The following is a 22509-nucleotide window of genomic DNA, read 5'->3' as shown; positions in this document are numbered from 1 at the left end:
CAGGCAGCAGCATCTATTCCAATGGCTTCTGGGTTGGTCTTGGGGGGGGGGGGGAACCGCAGAGGAACCTGCAGACCTGTGAGGTCGTGTTGCCTTCCCGGTTGCCCATGTAAAGTGTTACAGCAGAGCCCTGAGCAAGTGAAGTTGAGCCAGCTGCATCACAATAAAGACTTAAGCCAGTTTGTCTTTAGTGACAAGTCTCCTGGGCCTCCAGGAACTTCTGGGAGCATGGACCTGGGCTGTTTTACTGTAGTTTAGGTTCACCACATTTTTGTTGGTTTATTTTTTTAAAAGCCAGTTTTTATTCTTTTAGTTATGTGCTTATGTTTGTCTAAGGGGGCAGGGGGTCTCGTGGGAGTGCAGGTGCCCACAGAGTCCAGAAGATTAAGGAGGCAGATCTCCTTAAGTGCTGCTGTTTCCCCGTGCTTTTCTGTGGGTCCCCTGGCTGCCACCTAGAGGCCACCCTGAACTGCTCAGGCTGGACCTGGGACCGGCCTTGCCTTCCTCACGGTTTATCATCCAGGAAGTGCAGGGCTGTTATGCTGACCCACTTTTGCTGTTTGCCCACAGCAGGCTAAGCCTGTCTGGCCTTGCTCGGTTGCCTTCGGAAGGAGTGCAGATGGCCGTCTGAGTCTGCGTGTTCTGTCTAAAGAACGCCCACCTGGCACCCCAAGGTGGCTGGAGCACAGGATCCAATCACGGGGGTAGAGGGGGGGTTGCTCCACATTCGGCCTGTCTCCTGTCCCCAGTAGCCCAGGGTTAGGATACACTCTCGCTGAGAACCAAAACTGGGTTGTTCTGCCACAGCTTTAAAAACAGATCCCCACGTGCAAACTATGTCTGTGCACAGGCCACGCTGAACACCTGCCCCGAGCCCTAAGAACCTCCGTTGCTTGTAGAGCCACCTGGAAGGTGGAGACGCTCCTTCCTTGAGGGGTTTGCCATCCAGGAAAAGGGGTTCTGAGTGTCTAAAGCCAGGGAAAGGGGATGGCAAATAGAAAAGAATGGTACCAGGTGCCAGAGACAGAGGAAGTACTGTGGCTGAGCAAAGGATGATGGGAGTGCCAGATCATCGATTGACAGCTTGTCATCGGGGCTTTGGATGCTACAATGTGATCTCTGTCTCCTAAACTATGGGGGCTGTGTTGATTGATGTGTGTGTGATCCATCCCTCATCTTCTCTGCACAGACTTGCTACTTGTATTTCTTGCCGCAGTCTTGCCAGATTGGTATTTGTGAGCATAGGATAGCATCTCTTCATTGTTTTGGATGGATTAGAGCTATGATCTGATGCCTATGGCAAAAATAAGTTGATGTATAAGAAAACCATAAGCCAGAGCTTTAGCCAAAACAGGTCTCACCAGCTCATATATTCATATATATACCCATGAGCCTTAAGAAGGGTGTCCTGGACCCAAGACTTCTGATTCTGAAGCCAAAGCTCAGGTGATGATTTAGTGAGTAAAACACGGGCATCTCAAGTGTGAGGATCCATACTGACAAGTACAACCCCAGCACTGGGGGGAAGGGGACACGCAGAGGCAGATAGAGCCCCAGAGCTCGCTGATCAGCCAGTCTAGATGGTCAGTAAGCCTCACTGAGGTGGAAGGACAAAGAGGTGGTTCAGCAAGTAAAACACTTGTTTACCTAAGACAGACAGCCTGAGTTCGATACCCAGGATGCATAGGAGAGAGAGGAGAGAGAGAGAGAGAGAGAGAGAGAGAGCGCAAACTCCCAAAAGTTGTCCTCTGACCTCCCGGTGCAAACTGTGGTACACTCAAGTGTGCGTGCATATTGACCTCTGGCCTCTATATGCACGGGCAAGCACACCTGTATTTACTCACACTGCGGGGGGTGGGGGGGGGGGTGAGAAGAGGAGGAAAAGGAAGAAGAAAAAAACAGGAAAGCCCTGCTCTGCTATAAACTTTCTCTGGGCATGCTGGGTCTCTCCAGTGGCAGACTGTGCCTGGGTCCAGGTCAGACTCAGAGTTAACAGGAGCCAAGCTACTTCACACTTGACTGTAGGAAGGCATAGCGAAGATGGCTTTGTTTTGTGGTCGGCAGAGAAGCAAGTCAGGGATAATTAGTTCCCAGCCCTAGATGTAGAGCTGCACTGAACCGTGCAGGCCTTCATAAGAAGGACCTAGCAAGAGGGAGAGGGGCCTTGAGGACATCTGGATAGGACTGTAGGTGTAACTGTAGTACCTTCAGAACAGCACGCCAAGGGGCAAGTAGCAGCTAGTCACATAAAGTGACCTGAGAGCTCCTGACACACCCTGCCTTCTCATGATCAGGACCTTTGAACGAAACTGCGCTGCCTGCCCCTTCTGTTCTCAGCTGATCTGCTCTAGAGCCAACTGAGGAAATACGGGGAGATTTAACCTCATGGGTACCTTGTAAAAGAAAGTAGAATAAAGCACAATAGAGTTTCACACTGTGAAGAAAGAAAGCCCCTTGCTGCTGGTGCTCTTAGACAGCCCCTACAGGAGCCAACGCCACAGCCTGTGAGCACAGCCGGCTTAGCAGTATTAGCAGAGTGGGTGGGCCACAGCCCCCTGGATGTTTAGGGCAGGCAGACAGGGCACTCTTCAACTCTAAATGAAAGAAGCAATGATATCAGGAGGAGGGAAGAAACAGTTGCTAGTTACTGATTCTTCATCCTTGCTGTTGCGTGGCATTACGCAGGCCCGACCTGGAAAGCTGTGGTTCCAATGTAGCTACTGTCCAGTAGAAGAGAAGAGGGTCCTAGTGGTGTCTCCTCTTGACTGCACAAGACAGGTCTTAGCCACATCCATTGCTGATGAAATCATCATACTCAGGATGCAGCAAGAGCCACCACAGGACCAGAAGGGAAGAGGGTGAAGGACTGTCAAACCCAAATCCAACTCCCTCTCAAACTAACTACTGCCTCCACCAGCCAGGGGTTCACGTGAAACATCCCACATTCCGGTGAACTGTTATTGGACACCCTGATGTTTTAAGCTCAAAACCCCACACGCTAGTGTCCAAACTAGTTTTGGCTTCTTGTTCCCAAGGATATCTTGTTTTCCCTTTGTTCTCTTTGAGTCCAATTAGGATGAAGTTTCCCAGGCCCAAAGGATCTTTTGGAGCGCAGTTACCTGGAGAGAGAAGCAGGGCTGAGCATTACTTGTGGCTCCTTTGGGTTTGTCTTTGGCAGCAGCTCCCAACAAAGGCTGCCAGTGACTCAGCTGCCAGCCTGACTCACGGGCCTCCTCTCCCCACTTACTGATTTCTCTAAGGCAGCCATTGTCCACGCCCAGGCCACACACTGTCACTCATCAGATTCCCTAGTTGACTCAGGACGACCGCAGTGTGGCTTGAAGTCTTCAAAGGAGCCCCCTAGAGGGAATCTTCAGGGATGGAGGCATAGGTGCCCAAGGTTACAAGAACTGCATGGACAGTCACAATGGCCCTTTCACCCAGATACCGTGACCATTTCTAGTTTGGAAACTATTTGATGACCAACAATGTCATTGTAAGTTGACTTAATAACAAATTTTCTAACTTTCTCCATTCATTCTTTCATTGCCTATGTCATCTTTTCCCTGAACAGTGAATCACCAGGCCCTTAGAAAATGGCAACTACAAAAGAACCAAAGTCACAAGAGGCAGATAAAGCCACAGCCTTGGCCCTGTGGATGTTTGTGGCAGAGCCGCTGGTGGTCACGGGAGCACTGTAAGGGTCTGGTCATGGACTTACCCTGAAGTCTCACTCTGTGAAGCCACAGAAAACACTCTTGAGATGTGGCTTCTTGTGGCCAGTTCTGGGTTGGACCAGAGCTGAGATCAAATCTGCCAGCCTGGTTCTTCCCCACTCAGGAAATATGCCTGAACCTGAGAATTCCTTAATTGTAGGGCAATTGGGATTGTGAGAGCAGCTGCTGCCGCTCTGGGTTTTAGTGCCTATTGCCTTTAGAAAAAACTATCCCCCCCTCCACCCGCCTCAGTGAATGAATCACCAGCAAGCTGAAAAGCCATTTCCTGAACAGGAAGAATCACAATGTAGAAGTGACTTCCTAGTTTCCCCAAATGACAAGGGGGGTACATCTACAGTTCATTGGCAACTGTCCCTCAAAACCTTTTTATAATGTAATAAGGAAAAATTGCTGCCAATCTCCCATGTACAAGATACAGATACTTGTTGAAGCCAACATGAGACAATATCAAGGGCTGCCTGGACAAACAGAAGGCAAATTCTCTGTTCATAGCCATAAACCCAGCCAGCTGGGGAGGATGTATGTTTGGCCTGTTTTGATTTCGACTTGTTTTTGTTTTCGGTGTTTTGGGGTGTTGTTGTTGTTGTTGTGTTTTATTTCTTCCTTTTAATAAACTAGATTCACCAGATTTTGTCGGTATGCTAGGGATTTTCCAGCTAGCTTGGGACCTGTAATTCAAACCACTTCTGAGCCATTTTGAAAACATCTCCCCTTTATTTTGTGAAAAACATTGGCCTTGTAGCACAATAGACTTGTGGAAGTCATTTCACAGAGGATCCATGATGATACAGAGTGACCCACTGGGCCTATAAAGATAGCACAGAAAGTTCAAAATGACTCTAGTGATAATTTAACACGCTTGGCCCTCAGCCTATGTTAATAGATAAAGTTTTATTGGAACACAGCCATAATGCATATGTGATCAATGCCTGGTTTCACATGGTCGTGAGAGTTGAGCGATCACACAGACTATACGGTCTGCTCCTAAACTGTTTACCAGCTACTGACCCCAGCCTTAATAAAATAAAAATAATATGATTTCAGTGGTTTGTTTTAACAGATTTCTAAAGAATCTCTTTTTTTTTTCTTTTGTTTTAGTACATGAGATCATAGGCCTGGGACTTGCACAGAATTACAGGTTGATAAGGAAAAATCTTAGTCACAAAGGTTGAAGGAATCCTTCCTATTCTAGGTCACAGGGGATAAGATGTGTTTTGTCTTAAACAAAGTTCATCACCCTACTAGTTAGTTAGGCTCTCAGGAAATTGCAGGTTTATTGCTGGGCGGAGTAGGTTAAGCCCAAAGGTCACCTGTGCTTGGGCCACAAGCCTGATCTATTGCTATTTTAACATCTTTATCTATGAGAAGAAGGACTGTTGTCTTTGTGTGGGCAATCTTTACGGAAAGGTTCTGCTCGCTCGGAATTGTTGACTCTCGGAAGGTGGGAGGGAGGCTTCCTCTACTGCTGAGCTGTTGTCTGTCTCCACCCTGCCGGTCCTTGCGATCACTACTGCAGGAAGTCAGATGAGATGCGCAGAGGAGAGTGTTGAACACAGCTGGGGGTCTATCACACACACAGGGTGGCACTCTCAAGGGTGAGGGCGCCAAGCTACCAAGGAGGAAAACACTCTAACGGGGTAGCGTAGATGATGGCCAGCGTCTCCATGTTAGGCAGACTTCTGCTGACCCTCAAGAATCTAGAACTAGAAAGCTTTACCGGGTGACTGGCTTGCCAATTTGGATTAACTCTTAAGATAGAGAGGGCAATGGTGTCTGTTCTTTACTAGAAAACCACTGGTTAAATAGTAATCTAATGACCTGCTGGGCACTTCAGACTCTTGCGATTTCACCTAGGAACTTAGATTCATTGAGATCCCATTCTATTGATCAGTAAGAGTGTTTCAGTCCATGGTTATTTTTAACTAGTTACCTAATTTACCTGGTTATATCTAACTAGCTACCTGATTCACCTGGTTATATCTAACTAGCTACCTAATTCACCTGGTTATGTCTAACTAGCTACCTAATCTGAAGGCTCTATGTCTCCTTCATTTTCCTCATGTCTTGTCTCATTTCTATTTGGTCTCTTCTGAAGCCCCAACTGTCAGCTGCTAGTCCCCAGGCAAACCCCGTCCCCTGTCTGCCGCACTGTTGACTCACTGTGAGCCCCAAAGGCATACATATGTAGCACCAGGAAATAGCCACACTCTCATTTACCAGTTCCCGTTGATTCAGAGGCAAAGCCCCTACCCACTGGTTAATAACTAAGTGTCTGTGAGAAAGAATGTTCCTGGGTCCTCAGGGCGGAAATGTCACCCGGGTCATATAAATGTTATTTGGAGCCTTGCTGTATAAAAGATATCTTCAGTCACTTCTGCCCATGCTTATTGCATTTCCCCGTGTTCCAATCCATTCTCCCACTCCTTCCCAACTTCATAGTGGCCAGGGGTGTGTCCCTGCTATCATCAGCATAATCTTTCCTCCATTCGGCATGCACATGTGTCTGTGTGTATATTACCAACAGTGCATGCATGTACACACACACTTTGACACTGATAGGTAGAAGCAATAATCCTCCTCCCAAAGACACCTGCCCCCTTCAGTACCACGCCCCACTGCTGACCCCCTTTTTTTTTTAATCTCAGTATCGTTACTGATACCGGAAGTAACAATGACTACAGTTTTAATGACTTGCTTGTGCCAGGGACTATGCTAGGGTTTGGATTTGCTCATCTTACCGACTAAGCACAGAAATGGAGGCCCTGCTGTCATCCCCACTTCACAGATGGAAAACTAGGGCTTCACACATGCGTGAGATCGCATGAGCAGAGGCAGAGCCAGGGTTCCAGCTGGAAAAGTTGCCGCAGCCACGCTCTGCTTTTCCTTCTGATGTGGGATGGAACCTGCCCCTTTCCGCTGCGCCGAATTAACCATTTTAGGTCCTACATACAGTGGAGCGGACGCTTCTCTCTGAGTCCAGTTATGCCACTTAAAATAATGTCCTTCCCAGACTTCAAAAGAGGACAAACAGCTGATTGACAGGTATTTGGAAGAAGCTCAACTTCACCAATCATTAACTAGAGAAACATCAATCCAGGTAATACCATGGTCAGAAGCCAGAAGATGGCAAGTGGCGGTGAAGATGTGGGGGGAAGAAGGCTTTGACCAGCACAGAAAACAGTATGGCTCTTCCTCAAAAAATTAAAACCATAAGTGCCCTAGTGTCCAGCAACCTTCTTCACTGCTGGGCACATTGTTGAAGTTGTCGGCGTTGTTGAAGTTGTGTCTTTACTTGGATATTTACAGTAGCAGCGTGGGCATCAGACAGTGACTGGGATCTACTCAGAAGTCCTGTCATTAGTGACCACATAGATGGGCATCCCTTGAAGGTCAGTCTCTGCACACAAGAGGGTCACCAGGGGGTGCGACAGACACAAACCCTAGAGTCACACAGACCTAGTGTTTCATGAAAGGACTCTTGAACAGAGGAAGGGAAGAGCCATGTGGCACACAGAGATATACAGTACACAGTCATGTGGTACTCAGAGCCATGCAGTATACAGAATCACGTGGCACACAGAGCCATGCAGTATACAGAATCACGTGGTGCACAGAGCCAGATGCCCAGCTGCAGCCAGGGCTGCCCCCACAGCCCCAGGGACCACTTGAAGCTGGCAGTGTGTTGGACAGAGTGAGACAGGCTGAGGCACTTGTGCTGGGCCCAGGAAGCAGAACGAGAGAAACTAACCAAGCAGGAACAGAAGTGCACTGAGTATGCTGAGTTTTCTGGAAACTGTCAGGGCTGTGAGGAGACAGAGCATGGAGTTACAGGTGATGGAAGGCAGGAATAAGCTCCAGTGCCATTCTGTGCAGTGGAAAGACGTGATCAACACATCCTGGAAGTTTAAAAACAGCGAGCAGACAACAAGGCAATGATAAATGGGGCTGTAGCTCAGTGATTGAGTGCTTGTGCGAGGCCCTGGGTTCAATCCCCCCGCACTAGGAAGAGAAAGACAGTAGTTGCCGGGGATGGAGAGTTACCCCATTTGATCGGTGTACAATGTGGAGGTGTGTGGACACATCGTACTGTGCTCTGTAATACATAGCTTTAAAAATAAAGACTAAAGTACATTACACTTAAAAAGGGAATTCAAGGCAAACAACAAAATGGGAAACTGGCACCACCTGCCTTAACTAACAGACTTGATGACATGTTGTCAGGGTTTCAGTCCTGCCCGGTTCCTGCAATCGTTAAGTCCCAAAGAAATCACACAGAGGTCTACATTAGTTATACACTGATTGGCCCATTAGCTCAGGCTTCTTATTAACTCTTATAACTTATGTTAGCCCATCATTCTTATCTGTGTTAGTCACATGGCTCAGTATCTTTTTCAGCGAGGCAGTCACGTCTTGCTTCTTCTGTGGCTGGGCCAGCACTGCAGAGGAAACTTCCTCCTTCCCAGAATTCTCCCATTCTTGTTGCCTACCTCTTATTCCTGTCTGGCTACTGGCCAATCAGCATTTATTTAAAATACAATTAACAGAATATAGAACCTTGTCCTGCACCAGTGACAGGGGAAAAGGCAGAACAGTGGTGTGAGGCAGATGAGAGATGATACATGCCGGGCATCAGACTGGGGCCCTGGCTGTGCAGGTATGTCTCCTACCTGGTGTGCGTAGCCTCCTTCTAGAATAGAGAAACAGGCTGGCATCTAAGTGGCTCACTGGTGTCATGGAACAATTAGGTAACAAAGGAAAATTAAAGTCAGGCTGGCAGAAAGCCAGTCACCCTGAGCAGCAGTGGATGGAGGAATGTGGCTGTGTCCATTGCAGGGCCAGTACTCTGTCCTCCGAGTTCCATCTGTGGGCAGGCCATGCATCCCACCTGGAGATGCCTTCCCAACTCCTACACAGAGGATGGCTGTGGCCAGCTTCCCCCAAACCCTCACCATGGAACTGGAGGGAGACAGGAGCTTTGGTTTACCAAAACCTGGCTGTGGCCGAGAAGTGGTGAAGGAATCCTTGGGCACGGGCTACCATTTCTGTCCCCGAGGGTTCTCTTCAGCGGGTAATTCCTGCATGCACAGCAGTTCTTCCTTTCATTTTAGTCGTGAGGATATAATTGTACCTTGAAATATATTACATAAACGGTGTTACCCTGGATGCTCCACGCTCTCAGGGAGCGATGTTAGCAATTGCAGGAGATGCAGAGAGGGGGTCAGCCCAGGATAGTCCCTGCCCACCCCCATCCCTGTCCCTGTCTCTCCTTCATCCCTCATGATTATATCATGTACTAACTACGCTCTGAAGAGTGGCTGGATGTACGGACTTGTGAAGACACACTATGCTCACGCCTGGCCAGCTGTTTCTGTGTCGGTTGTGAACCTGGCTTTGTAAACTTAACTCACTAAAAGCTTCAGCTATCCTTGGAGGCTAGAGTCTGTCACTCCTCTGCCCAAAACCTCCAGTGCCTTCCCACTCCACTTGGATAAAAACCCAAAATGTCCCCATCTCCCTGATGGGCCCCCAACTACACTGACTTCATCTCTCCTGCATCAACTCCACCCTCCGTCTTGGCTTCTTAGCCGCCTCATCACAGAACTTAGAAGGAGCGGTAGGGAAAGATGTCCTAGTCATGGACCAGACCCTTAGCACATCAGTTTCCCCAATCTGAGTCCTAGACTCAACATCACAGTGGCGATAAAAATCACAGAAAGTATCTTTATGAAACCTGACAGGCTAATTCTAATTTTTCATGGAAATATACAAATTGAGTGTCTTGGCTGGTCTTTGTGTCAACTTGACATAAGCTAGAGTCATCTGCGAGGAAGGAACCTCAAATGGAAAAATGCCCCCATAAGATCAGGCTATGCACAAGCCTGTAGGGCATTTTCTTAATTAGTGTTTGACATGGGAGAGCTCGGTCCATTTGTGGGTTGGGCCACCCCTGTGCTGGTGGTCATGGGTGCTATAGGAAAGCAAGTTAACCAACCAATGAGGAGTCGACCAGTAAGCAGCACCCTTCCAGGTCCTCTGTCAGTTCTCGTCTTCTGGTTCCTACCCGGTTTAAGTCCCTGCCTTGGCTTCCTCCAGTGGACTGTGACTCAGGATATATAAGACAAATCACTTTGGGCCATGGTGTTTCGTCATGGTACTAACAACCCTAACTGAGTATAGACAAGACAATCTTAAGTAAAGATAACATCAGAAGATCTACACCACAGTACTGTTGAGAATTGCTGCTAGCTGGGCATGGTGGTATATATCTGTGAATCAGCAGTGGGGAGACTGAGGCAGGATGGTGACAGAGTTGAGGCCAGAGGTTAAGTCCAGCTTGGACTACAGTAATAAAACCCTGTCACAGAGAGAGGGGAGGGAAGGGGAGAGAAGGGGAGAAGAGATAGAGAAGTGTCTCAGCTGCTCGCTGGTTTTGCAGAGGCCCAAGTCCACTTCCCAGTGCCCAAATTATGGGGCTCACAACTGCCTGTAACTCCAGCCCCAGGAGATCTGAGCCCTCTTCTGGACTCTGTCTGCATCCACACACATGTACACATACACACAGAGACACATACATTTAAAAATAAATATGTAAAGGATATATGTTTAAGAGAAAGAACGAGAGACAGACACTAAGAAAGAGAAAGTCTGTAAACATGTAGGAAATTTAAAAGAATGTCACTGGAATAAAGACAGGTCGGAAAATGCTGTTACTTCAGATGCGGGTCAGCTATGCTCCCTCAAGGAATGCGCAACGCGTGCCCAGGTGCTTCTGAGTGCCGGGCGATGAGTCCACTGGTGTCAACGTGAAGACATGGAAATTTTCACACGTGACCTTTTATTCAGATTAGAAACTGCATCTGCTTTAAGTTTATACATTCTCCAGATCAAAGGGTGTCTGGAAGCTGAAAGAATGCATTGCACATGCTGTGGAAATATAACTGACACACCCGTGCTTTATTACATGTGCTACATGGTATATATGACTCTTAACACTGTGTACATAGCACATGGCAATATACCGTTCCTTATCAGGAAACTAACTTCCCACTTAAAGATGAGTTCACCAGACTCAGCAGGTAGAGGAACTTGTTATCAAATCTGACGACCTAAGATCCCAAGACCCACAGGGTTGAAGGAGAGAACCAACTCCTGCAAATTGTCCTCTGACCTCCACGTGTACAGTATGGCGCACACATGTGCATACACACACACACACACACACACACACACACACACACACACGAAAGGGGGAATAATAAAATAATAAAAAAATAAGTTAATCACTACCATAGTCTTATTTTTAAAAATAAGGCCACCCTCCACAGGATAGGTTATAGAGACAGCACAGTGTTGGGGGAGGCCACGTGACCTCTGGGATACTCCTCCCCAAATCCACAGGAGTGAGTGTGCTCTTCGCACGAGCATGGCCATGTCAAGGACCGCAGGAAGTGGCAAAGCCTGCCCTCCTGATCTGAGTGTGAATGTTGACAGTATGTGGAGAAAATGTCCATTGCAGCTTTGGCTGTTGGAGGACTGTTCCTTCTACAGAGATCGTTCCGACCCAAAATAGCTAAACCTGCCTCCTTGCTTGGCTGCTGAGAGTAACCCTCCCTTCCTGTAGTTCTCTTGGGGAGACGGGGAGAATGAGGCAATGGGTATTCACTTCTTGGATCCCGTCTTGGTTTGTCTCTCGGTTTATCAAAGGCTGCTTCTCCTGTGTGTCTGTCACTTCCAGGTGTGGGAAACCACTTTTCCTCTAACCCCTTACCTTTACTGTTGCCGACCCCGGTAGTGACCCCATCCCACCTAGTTCCCTATGGCCCACACACCTTTGCAAAGTGAACCTTCCTTCAGGTATCCTCACAGTACCCTCTGCCGTCTGTAGAGTCCCGGCTACCCAAGCCTTAGGACTCTGCTTATTTGGAGGGAAGACCTCGGCTTCCTTTCACACTCCACCCTGGTGGTGAATCCCACCAATGGGTGTTTCTCCAACCCCAAGAAGAAATTCCCTTCTCTCCACAGATTTCTCCCCACCGTCTTTCTCAGGTCGTGAGAAAACAGCTGCTCAAAGTTTCCTTGTTGGAAACTCTATATAATTGTGTAAAGCAATTATATTCCTTCATTATTTCATTGTTGCATGCCTCCACAAATTTTTTAACTTCTTCCTGAATTCCTGTTAGTCCTTTAATGAAACCAAGTGTGCATTGAAAGACGAGCCAATAAACAAGATGCGCTATAACTGACGGCGGGCTATCACTCAGCCTTTAAAAGGAAGGAAATGCTGTCACATGGTACAGCATGGAGAAGTCTCACAGGCATCAAGACTAAGCAAAAGAAACCATCTTCAGAGGACAATACTTTAACACTTTAATATCTAAATTCATGGACAAATTCACACTAACAGATAGTAAAACAAGAGTCACTAGGGCTGGAGACAGTGGAGGACAGGGATATCGAGTTGTAACTTTGAGGAGGATTAGCGTTCTGCAGAAGGACGCTGGGGGTGGTTGCACAGTAGGGTGAATGAACGCCATGCCACTGAAGTCCATAGTCACGAATGTTACAACACTGTGATTCATTATACGTACCTCACCAGTATTTATAGTAAGAAAACAATGCGTAGGGAAGACATGGGAGATGGCGGAGGTGACAAAGCAGTGGGGACAAGAATGCCCTCTGGGGAGGTGTTGCTGGGGAGCTGGGATTCTTGCTTCTCAAGAGGAGCAATTTGGCTAACCAGGGGGAAGGAATGGTGGTGGAGACATTGGAGGGAGGGGAAGAAAAGGAAATGAGTGCAGGTCACCCAGGCTTTGTGGATCCAAATAGTTATAAATGCAGATAAATGATAGCTATTGGCTTTGAATGCTTGGCTTACGATGCATCCGTCCCACTCACCCAGTCAGGATCTAGTACCGGACCATTCCATCCCTCCTGCAAGCGTGCTCTGTCCAGGGGCATTGTAGACACGGCTTACTGGACCCTCACTCCTCCCGTGGACACGTCTTACTGCCACAGCCCTTGGTGGTGGCACAGGACCCAGGCAGGGCCTCACTGAATGCCCCTAAGGTCTTTTCCTCAAAAGCCCTGAGCAGATTCCATCCGGAAAGCATCAAGGGCGTGCCTGTGCAGGTGCAAGCCCCGATATGGATGTGATGCGAACCTTAGCTGTTAAGTGGAGCTCCTGGTGCGTTTACCCCTAAACCCACCCACCACTGGCCAAGAGGGCCATGGAGATGAGCAGCCGCCGTGGCTGCAGAATTTCCTGCCCTTCCTCTGGCTCAGCTATGAGCTTGGGCATGGAAGCAACCAAGATCACAAGACGAAACCGCCTCGGGAAAACTTTCATCCGAAACTTCAAAGATGCAGTGTATTTGCCAGGGAGGGCCAAGGGTGGAGTTCAGACGTCTGGGGAAGAGCAAAGCATGATGGGGAGGCTGGTTCGTTGTCCCCGCTGGCCCCAGCCTCGCTCAGCCCTTTTGCCCGCTCAGACACTGCTACTGTCTGCTTCTAGTACCCCAGTGGGCTCTTCCTCGTGGGCACTCCGAGGCTGTTTCTCCTTGGCTGCTGGCTGTCGGGGGAGCACTGCAGGCAGGCAGGTGGTGCATGATAGAAGAAAGAATCAGGGATATGCTCTGCTGTGGGAAGAAAACCCAGGGCCACCCAGGGCAGATAAGGAAACTGCATTTTTGGGGCCCATGGCCCAGAGAGTAGAGGCTCCAAGTGGTAGAATTTGGGATACAAGAACATTCCAGAATGATTGTATTGTCTTTCATATCCATGAGCTTTAAGGAAGGTCTATATGGGTCACACTTCTTTGGGGCTGAGTCTTCCTGGTCACATGTCTTTGAATGGACAAGTCAAGGGCAGTGTCCTCAGGATATCACAGGCATCTGCCAGAAGGAGCTTCCTGGGGTCTGGTTTAGGACAGAAACGCTGCTTCATTGAGAAGGGTCTTTAGGACATTTCTCAAAACATGACCAGGATACACCTAGATCTACTTTTGAAAAAGTAGTAATTGTTCGCTTAAAAACAAAAATACGCAGCCGGGTGGTGGTGGCACACGCCTTTAATCACAGCACTCTGGAGGCAGATGCGGGTGGATCTCTGTGAGTTCAAGGCCAGCCTGGTCTAGAAGAACTAGTTCCAGGACAGGAACCAAAAAAAAAAAAGACGCATTCCCTGGGGTTACAGTGAACTTTTCTAGAAGCTGCTTAAGCATCCGATAACTTATAACTCTAATAGCACCAGCCCCTAAGGATCTGTCATTGTGGTCCAATACAAAAATCATAAACACACCTGAAACAGTGTGAGGTTTCTCTCTCTCTCTCTCTCTCTCTCTCTCTCTCTCTCTCTCTCTCTCTCTCTCTCTTTCTCTCTCTCTCTCTCTCTCTCTCTGTGTGTGTGTGTGTGTTATATGTGTGCACACATGTAGGTGGGGACCTTTGCCCATTGAGCACATAAGGAGGCCAGAAATTTATATATCTTTTCTCTATTGTTCTCCATCTCTTTTTTCTGAGGGGGGTGGAGGATAAGGTCCATCATTGAACCTGGAGCTCACTGTTTCAGCTAGACCGATAGTCCAGTGAGTCCTAGTATCTACCTGCTTGTGCTCCCCAGTGTTCGGGTTTTACACACACACACACACTACTATGCTCAGCTCTCACGTGAGTGCCAGAAATCCAAACTCAGGTCCTCAGGCTGATAAGCAATGAGCCACCTTCCAGCGCCATCAGAAAGGTTCACCGCAATTTCACTTTGACCGTGTGGTCCTAAGCAGATGACTTTCGGATGACAAGTGGACTGCCCTTTCAGAAGGTTAGGCAGGCTCAATGCGATGAATGCTTGTACCAAAACATAACTGTTGGAACTCACATGAACAAGAACACTTTGGAATCCAGCGGGGAGGGGAGCTGCTGTGGTCAGTAAGTTCAAGAACCACTAAATTGAAGCCTGTATGTTAGATAAGACCAAAATAGTGACAACCATACAGACCTGTAAGAAAGATCTAGAAACAGACTGCAACCATCAGATTTTCCCCCCATTTTGTTTTGCAGGCAAAACTGCAGAGAAAATCTAATGGATGAAGATGAGAAGGACAGAGCAAAGAGGTAAGTAGGAGGCATGCCCCTGCCTCACAGTGCTTGCCTTCATTTGCACTCTATTTAACAAAGCTGTGAGATGCGTCTCCACACTCTCTCCCTGAAATATTTAAGAGTGGCTCCAAATTTTTGCGACTCACCAGTGAAGTTATCCATTGTGTGGGACCCTGTTGACGGTGGTCTCCAGAGGCCTCTGGTTACTGCTTTCCTAGGACAGATACCGCTTCGCAAGGCGGGCTAATAGGAGCCAAGTCTGCCTGGGCTCAAGCCTTGGTGGTGGTGTTGGGCATTGCCTGACTTTGGGTAGAATAGCATCATTATTACCCCATCATTACTGTATCCATCCTCAGTTGTTGCTGAGTGGCCAGGAACCAAACAGCACTGCACTGAGCACTGTCCTGACATTTCTCCATCTATGAAGTAGGGGCATGGTGCCCCTGGTACCACGGTTGAATGGTCTGGATTTCCTAGCCTGGCAGTTGTTATGTTAAAGCACCTATAACCCTGTGTATGTGTGTTCCTTTGTGAGCATTTGTTAAATACCTATTGCCTTCAAGGTAGCCACAAAGTTGATACTGAAGGTCAAGAATGGTCAAATGCCCTCAGACTTGACACAACCGCCACTGTGCTAAACTTGGTAAACTGGGAAAGCAAGGGCAGGTAAGTGGCTTCAGTCTCCCCAGGGATACACAAGTCAATGAGCGAGGAAAGCTCACTGAAAACTAGTAGGGTACAAGAGACAGGACAGCAGTAGAGGGAGTAACATGAAATGCGGGCAGGGGAGCCTCCATGACGGAGCCACACACCAGCCTCCTCCTTTCAATTCCATCCTGTTCCCTTCCACACTGTGCGGGGCAGGTACTCCATCCTCTGCTCTAGGCCTTCCCGTGGGCCCCTCACAGACATACCTACTTCCCTCCATAGAGCTTCATGACTGACTTGCACTGTGGTAGCTCTACAGCGACTGTCCCCTGAGGAGAAAGCCATGAGAGACACAAGTCTACAGCCATGGCAACGTTGCTCAGTCTGACTCCACAAGACTGCGGCAGTCTGGACTGTTTTAACGGCCCCTCATAGTTCCAGTAACTAAAGGTCAGTGTGCAGACCAGGAGCTCAGGTGGGACCAGTGTGCACGGAACGAGAGGTAGGAAGTGGCAGGCCAGCCGTCTCCTTTGATCTTATTTTCCTTGTTTTTTGGGGGGTAGCGGGAACTAAAGGGAGAACCTAAGGCCTCATGCATGCCAGGTTATTTTATCCTTACGTCCACTTTTTCAAGCGCACAGACACCCCTGCACAAACGGTCCAACAATGACACCTGCGAGTCTTGAGCTTCTTCTGAAACAACAGCTCTGGGCCCTTCACCTGGTCCTGGGAGTTCCAGCCTCCTCCAGAAATGCTTTTGAAGTCACAGCCTGCAAGGTCACAAAGTCCATTTGTGTCTTCCCAAACAAGTAAAGGAGTGAACTAGACTGCACAGGCCAAACACATTCTTGCCTGCTCTCATGGACAGGCTGGCACCTAGCTCTTCCTCTGGAGCGTTTTGCTTTTGGATTCCTGCAGGGTGAGCTAGAGACAGAACAGCCTTTATGATTCCACGCTCCTGTTCTCTCACCTGCGATACAAGACCTAGTCTGTTGTTCTACTCGAGGTATTTTGGGAGCTGGCCACCACACACACCAAGTGACACTTAGGCATGGCTCGCCATGTGTCTGAAAGTTCATAGCGCTTTACAATAATATGCTGACAGAATAGCAATATGAGAATTTATACAGAGACCAGTGGTGGCCAGCACGCACGGAGAGTTTCCTGCACATATCCGCTGAGTACTGAGCAAAGTACCTGTGTGTGCATTACCCCACATCATCAATTCAACATCCTTTTGATGTGTATATTGGTTTTATTCTAAACTACGGCTTAGGAAAATCAAGGAAGTGGCAGGTGGGACATTAAATGTGGGCTTTCTTAACCTTAGACTGTGTTCTAATCCCTTTGGACATGCGAGAGACTTTTTTCATATAAATACAAATTCCACATCCACCCCCCACAGGCCTGGACCCAGACGTTCTATTTAAGTCCTTGAAATCAGTCAGACTCCCTGCGTTCTGCTTTCATTCATTCCCAATCCCATTTGCTCTGGGCTAAGACATCTCTCCATTTAGTCAGGTACCCATTGCTATAAGAGAATAAAGCGGGGAGGGGTTTCCTTCAGTCAGAGTATTGGTGGTGGAAGGGAAGGGACTCTGGCGAGAAAACTGTGGGAGATGGCATCACATAGGAGCCAAGAAGTAGAGGGAGAGATTACGGCAAAGGATGAGGAGAAAAAGAGGGAGTGGGAAGGATGAGGATGAGGGAAGGAGAAGAGAGGTGAAAGGTCACATCATGAGCATCATGAGCATCATCAGATCAGGAATCCAGAGCAGAGAGAGGCCAGGCTCACTGCTTCCCATTGGCTGCACATCCTTGGTCTCTCACCATCTCTTCACACCATCCCACTGAGGACCGCTTCCTACAATATCCCTTTCTACAGGGTACCACTACATGGATATCTACATACAGAAGCTGCTAGCCCTTGCTTCTCTCACCTTCAGACGCACAGAGGGACTCAGAACAACTGTTAACGCCCCCAAGCCTTGGCCAAGATGCAGCCCTTCCTAACACTGTGACTGTAGACTGTTCCACACTCTTTTCAAAATCTCCAGTTTTGCAGACTTTTGTGGCAGCAACACAGGAAGCCATTCCTTTAGCATACCTGGAGACCCTGGAAGGATTTCCTTACATTCACAAGACATTCTTATGATATTAGCAATGCTTATTATCTGGAGATCATGATCCTCATTGTTTCCCCCCAAAAACTTACTTTATGTGAAGCATGATTCTCAGAGCTTTGGGGGGAAACATAGTGCCTTCAGATGGATGGCTCACGTATTCTGGAAAGGATTTGATTCTGCTCTCTTCTGTGAATTTCCATGTCAACCCAGTGGGTATTTATTGAATTCATCTAACGTGTCCAGGACCATCTACTGCTTTCTTTGGGGAAGGCTTAAATCCAAGAGGTCAAAAGAGAAACACTGTGGCTGAGAGATGTGAGGTCCCAGGTCAATGAAGCTCCCAGTTTGCCATTTTGTATAGGAGTATGTCTCTGTAATTCAAATGAATCACTCTGTATGTATGTGTGCATGTATGCGTGAGTGTATGTGTACGTGAGAGAGAATGTGTGTATGCACACATGTGTGTGTGTGTGTGTGATACATAGGCATCAATCACACAAAGCTGGCTTTGATTCTTTTTGTCTATTTTGGACAGGCCACCAAACTACCCTTAACCTCAGCTTCATCTACAGTATAATAGGTGTGACTGAGACAGTCACAGGCATTCAGTGTGTGTAAGCTTTTGGCACCGCTAGGCGTCCACGGTGCTGAAGAGACAGCTAAGGTATATGGGCCCCTTGGTTTGCCTGGGTCGCCCAATCTACAGCTCCTGTCCCATTCTTGTGGAATCCCTGCAAAGTGGGCTATTACTGCCCTACAGTAGAGAAGTTCTGGAACCTGGGATTCCACAGCCCACCAGTGGCCACAAGGATCAACTCTCAATATCCCTGACCTCCTCCCACGCTTAAGAGTAGAAGCTTTGCTTTGCTTTGGGCTCAGGAGACAAGGGCAGAAAGTGCTGGCAGTTGCTTTGCTCAGAGAACACAGGTGTCTGCAGGTTGTCTGCCTTGTGGAATTGTGTGCTTGACTCGTTGCTAACGGATACTTGATGCTCAGTTCATCTCTGACCTGGTATTGAAGAAAGTGATGCTCTCCTCTTTCCAGTTGGCTAGGAAGTTGTTTCCATAACCCCGGGTATTTAGCTGAGGTGAGGAGGTTATGGCTTTGCTGTGTTTTGTTCAAGAGAATCAAGAGTGTCAGGCAAGATTAGCCGGCCTTTGGGGTTCTCAGTAGGGATTGCTGGATCTGAAATGTGAACTCTTGTTCATTCTTTGACCCTAATCCTTAGTCTCAGTGTGGTTTGGGCAAAAGGGAGACATTCAAACAGGATGAGAAAGAATTGTGTTCCCACCACTGCACTGAGGGAGCCATGTGTGAGGGAGAGCTCCAGCCACGCCCAGGTGTGTCGCTACTTCTCAATTCCCAGGTGGTGGGAAAGGGTGTGGACCGCTGCCTGGGACCATCCATTTGCATTTGTTAACCGAGTCCTACAGTAAGCAAGTGAATGCTATAGAGGAAGGCAGGTAGCATCCTTCCTGCAAAGGGCACATTTGGGGCGGGGGTGGGAGGCGATCATGGAAACCATCATAAAGGGGAAAACAGAGCCTGCGGTCTGTTAGGCAAAGCCGGGGCAGTGAGTGATCGAGGTATGAGCTCTGCCTTCTCAGGCAACTTTTCACACACTGATCTTGTTTCATTTGTACGAATTCTTTGCCTACAAATAATGTAGGTGTGGGTGGAAAGGCTCACAGACAAAGGTTGCGGCCAACACAGAAGATGTGGGATCCATGCGTGCTCGCAGAGTGCCACGCCCACAGGCACCACGCCCACAGGCACCACGCCCACAGGCACCACGCCCACAGGCACCACGCCCACAGGCACCACGCCCACAGGCACCACGCCCACAGGCACCACGCCCTGGCTCTGTGCTATTGCTCTTGTTGGATCTTGGATACTCGTTTTGCTGCGATTTCCTATCCCAGGCTTTGGACTTGATTTTACGTATATCATCATTAGCTCCATCACGGGACAGAAATGACAGTAAGCCATTTTCGAGGCTTTCTCTGTGTGCTTAGATGGTGATTAAGGCAGCGGCAGGCATCGCAAGAACAGGGGCGGTAACAGGACATGGGATTCATTTATATTACCCCGTAATTTCCAGATGAGTGATTCTGCTCTCAAAACAAAGGGAAAAGTAGAACTGTGCTTGCAGGCAGAATGCTAATTCTTCCCGTGGCCCAGTAAACAGCAGAATGGAAAAGGGGGCTCCCTCCTCTGGGGCCCTTTAGCTCTTACCTTTCTGGTTTCTGCTCTTTTGACTAAAGAGAACTCTCATCAGAAATCTGTGCCTGGAAGGTTTGGAAACCTGGAGCTGTCTTGGCTCGGGGAAACCCAGAACCTCTCTGGGGCATCCGAGGTAAGGGATAATTTATTTCAAAGCAAGTTCAATGATTTCAGTAAGTTACCAGCCAAGTAATCAAGGACAGCCAGGTGTCCACCTTCTTGGCCAGACCATCCTTCCTTGGAAAAGGCTAGCCATTCCTGTAAGGAGTTTAGTGACAAGCTGCGAAGGGCCAGACTCAAGTTAAAGGATGTGCGTGTTAACTAAGAGTCACTGTGAAATTAGGCCAGCTTCCCATTGGGATGCCGACGTTTTTCTGAAAATGGTGGCTAAGAATAAAGATGTCCTGCACCATCTCAGAAGCAAAGAAATGCCTCAAAACCACTCTGAATTAGTTGCCAAACCTGCAGAGAAGTCGTAGCTAGATCCCCAACTTCACCCCAGGTGGCATCAACCTAACCCATTTTGCCCGGTATGGAACTTTCTGCCCTAAAACCCAAATAACATCTTCTTCTACAAACTACTTCAGGCTATGTGGTGTCCCCCCACCCTGACATCTCTTCTTAGGCCTCCACCTGGAATCCTAGACTGGCCATGTGGGACTGATCTGAAAAACCCTATGGACTCCTCAGCAGAAGTCATAGAAGCGTCTGGAAGTGGGACACTGTTTTTTAAGTGTCAAAGAAAAAGTGTTCATCTTAAATTCTATTTCCAATGAAACTGTCCTTCAGGGAGGATGCTAAGTGGGGATGATATCTAAGAAAGGGGGGCCATGCTGTCAGGAGACCCCGCTAGGGAAGAATTACTCAAGTAGCACTAACAGTAAGGAAATAATATCAGGCACAGAAACCGGGGAGTTCATGAGGGATAAAGGAAGGCGTAAAGGAAATGGCAGCTAACTGGGGAGAGACGGTAATGTCTGACATATTAAAACTGCATAATCTCCCAGTGTAGTTGGGGCTTAGCATCTGCACACCGAGTACAAAAACACAGAAACGCTGCAAACTGGGAGAGAAAATAAAGAGAACTACACAGAGTCAAATTTCACACGCACATTCTGGAAAGATAAATTTCCATTGTAGAATCCCTAAAGTGTTTACTACACACATTGCAAAGAAATAAAAAGGAATATTAGATGAAATAAAGTAAAATACTAAACAAAATGTTCATCTAATTCAAAAGAAGATAGAAAAGATGAACGGGAACAACCAAAAGGAGCGAGTGAACAAACAGAAAACAGATTGTAGAATGATACATTAAGCCTAAACATAGACACACACAGAGACACACACATACACTCACACACACAGAGACACACACACACTATTCTGTTAAATACAAATTATCTAACAATGACACAGAGGTTGTCCAATGGGGTTTTTATTTATTTATAACTAGGTGTGTGTGTCTGTGTGGGGGTACGTGCACAGAGTGCAGATGCTGGCAGAGATCAGAGGCGTCAGATCCTCTGGAGCTGGAGTTACAAGCATTTGTGAGTTGTCTGAATACACGGGTGCTGGAAAACAAACTTGCTCTCCCAAGAACGGTGCCCTCTCCCAATCACTGACCATCTCCCCAGGGCAATATCTTTTAAATTATAATATGCTTATATAGTCTTTGAGAACACCATACATGTGTACAGTTTTGTTCATAATTACCCCACACCCCAATTCTTCCCTGTTTTGACCTCCAAATTCATGTCCTCTTATTATTTTTATAAATCACAGAGGCCATTTCGTGCTGCCTATACATGCGTGTGTGTGGTGTGTGTGGGTTCATCTGCTGAAGTATGGGCCAGGCTACCAGCGACCACACCTGTCCTAGTGATGACCAAAAGGCAACCTGGAAATAAGAGGGCTTGTTTGACATACACTTCCATATCATTCTTCATCAGTGCAGGAAGTCAGAGAGGAACTCTAGCAGGGCAGAATCCTGGAGGCAGGAACTGAGGCAGGGTCCACGGAGGGGTGCTGCTCACTGCCATGCTCCTTGTGGCTTGCTCAGCCTGCTTTCTTATGGAACCCAGGACCGCCATCCCAGGCATGGCCCCACCTACGGTGGGCTGGGCCTTCCCTCCGTCATCATCACTAATTAAGAAAATTAGTACTTCCATACAGCCTACAACCCCTTCTTATGGAAATGTTTTCTTAATAGAGCTTCTCTCCTTTAGAATGACTTTAGCTTGTGTTAATTGCCGTAAAACTATCCAGCACAGTATCCCTAAAGAAAACCAACTCTTCTTTGCCTGGCAGCCATCAACCATCAACAGCTCCTCATCTAGGGGTGGGGGCTTATGTGCCCCCTCCCGCATCTATACTAGAGTGTTATTATGGCTGTGCTTGGTCTTTGAGTTCCAGAGTTCAGTGGTCCTGCCACATCCAGAAGACACTGTTTCACCCCAGTCCTTCCTGACCTCTGGCTCTTAGAATCTTTCTGCCTCCTTCATCCACAATGTTTGCTGAGCCTTGGGGGTGTGGCACAGAAGTCCCATTAATGTCTGATCATTCTCCAGCCTTTCATTCTTTGCACTTGGGCCTGTTGTGAATCTTAGTATTAACTAACCACTGAACAAAGATGCTTCTCTGATGAGAACGGAAAGCTGCACTAATCTATGGGTATAGAGA

At 47.8% G+C, this 22509-nt stretch overlaps 1 protein-coding gene across 2 annotated transcripts in view; it reads left to right on the top strand.

The window, feature by feature from the left end:
• The window catches only part of Npas2 (neuronal PAS domain protein 2), a 185314-nt gene that overhangs the window by 63849 nt on the left and 98956 nt on the right, over window positions 1–22509 (top strand). For both annotated transcript variants that reach the window (XM_075980373.1, XM_075980372.1), the window contains exon 2: window positions 14792–14845. In XM_075980373.1, coding sequence (XP_075836488.1) covers window positions 14814–14845 — 32 coding nt within the window. In that variant the 5' untranslated portion in view covers window positions 14792–14813. The remainder of the gene's footprint in view (window positions 1–14791; window positions 14846–22509) is intronic.

The sequence above is a fragment of the Microtus pennsylvanicus genome, chromosome 7 (assembly GCF_037038515.1).
Source record: "Microtus pennsylvanicus isolate mMicPen1 chromosome 7, mMicPen1.hap1, whole genome shotgun sequence".
Taxonomy (NCBI): Eukaryota; Metazoa; Chordata; class Mammalia; order Rodentia; family Cricetidae; genus Microtus; species Microtus pennsylvanicus.
Note: the sequence above shows the minus strand (reverse complement) of the source record. Positions and strands in the feature narration are given on the sequence as shown.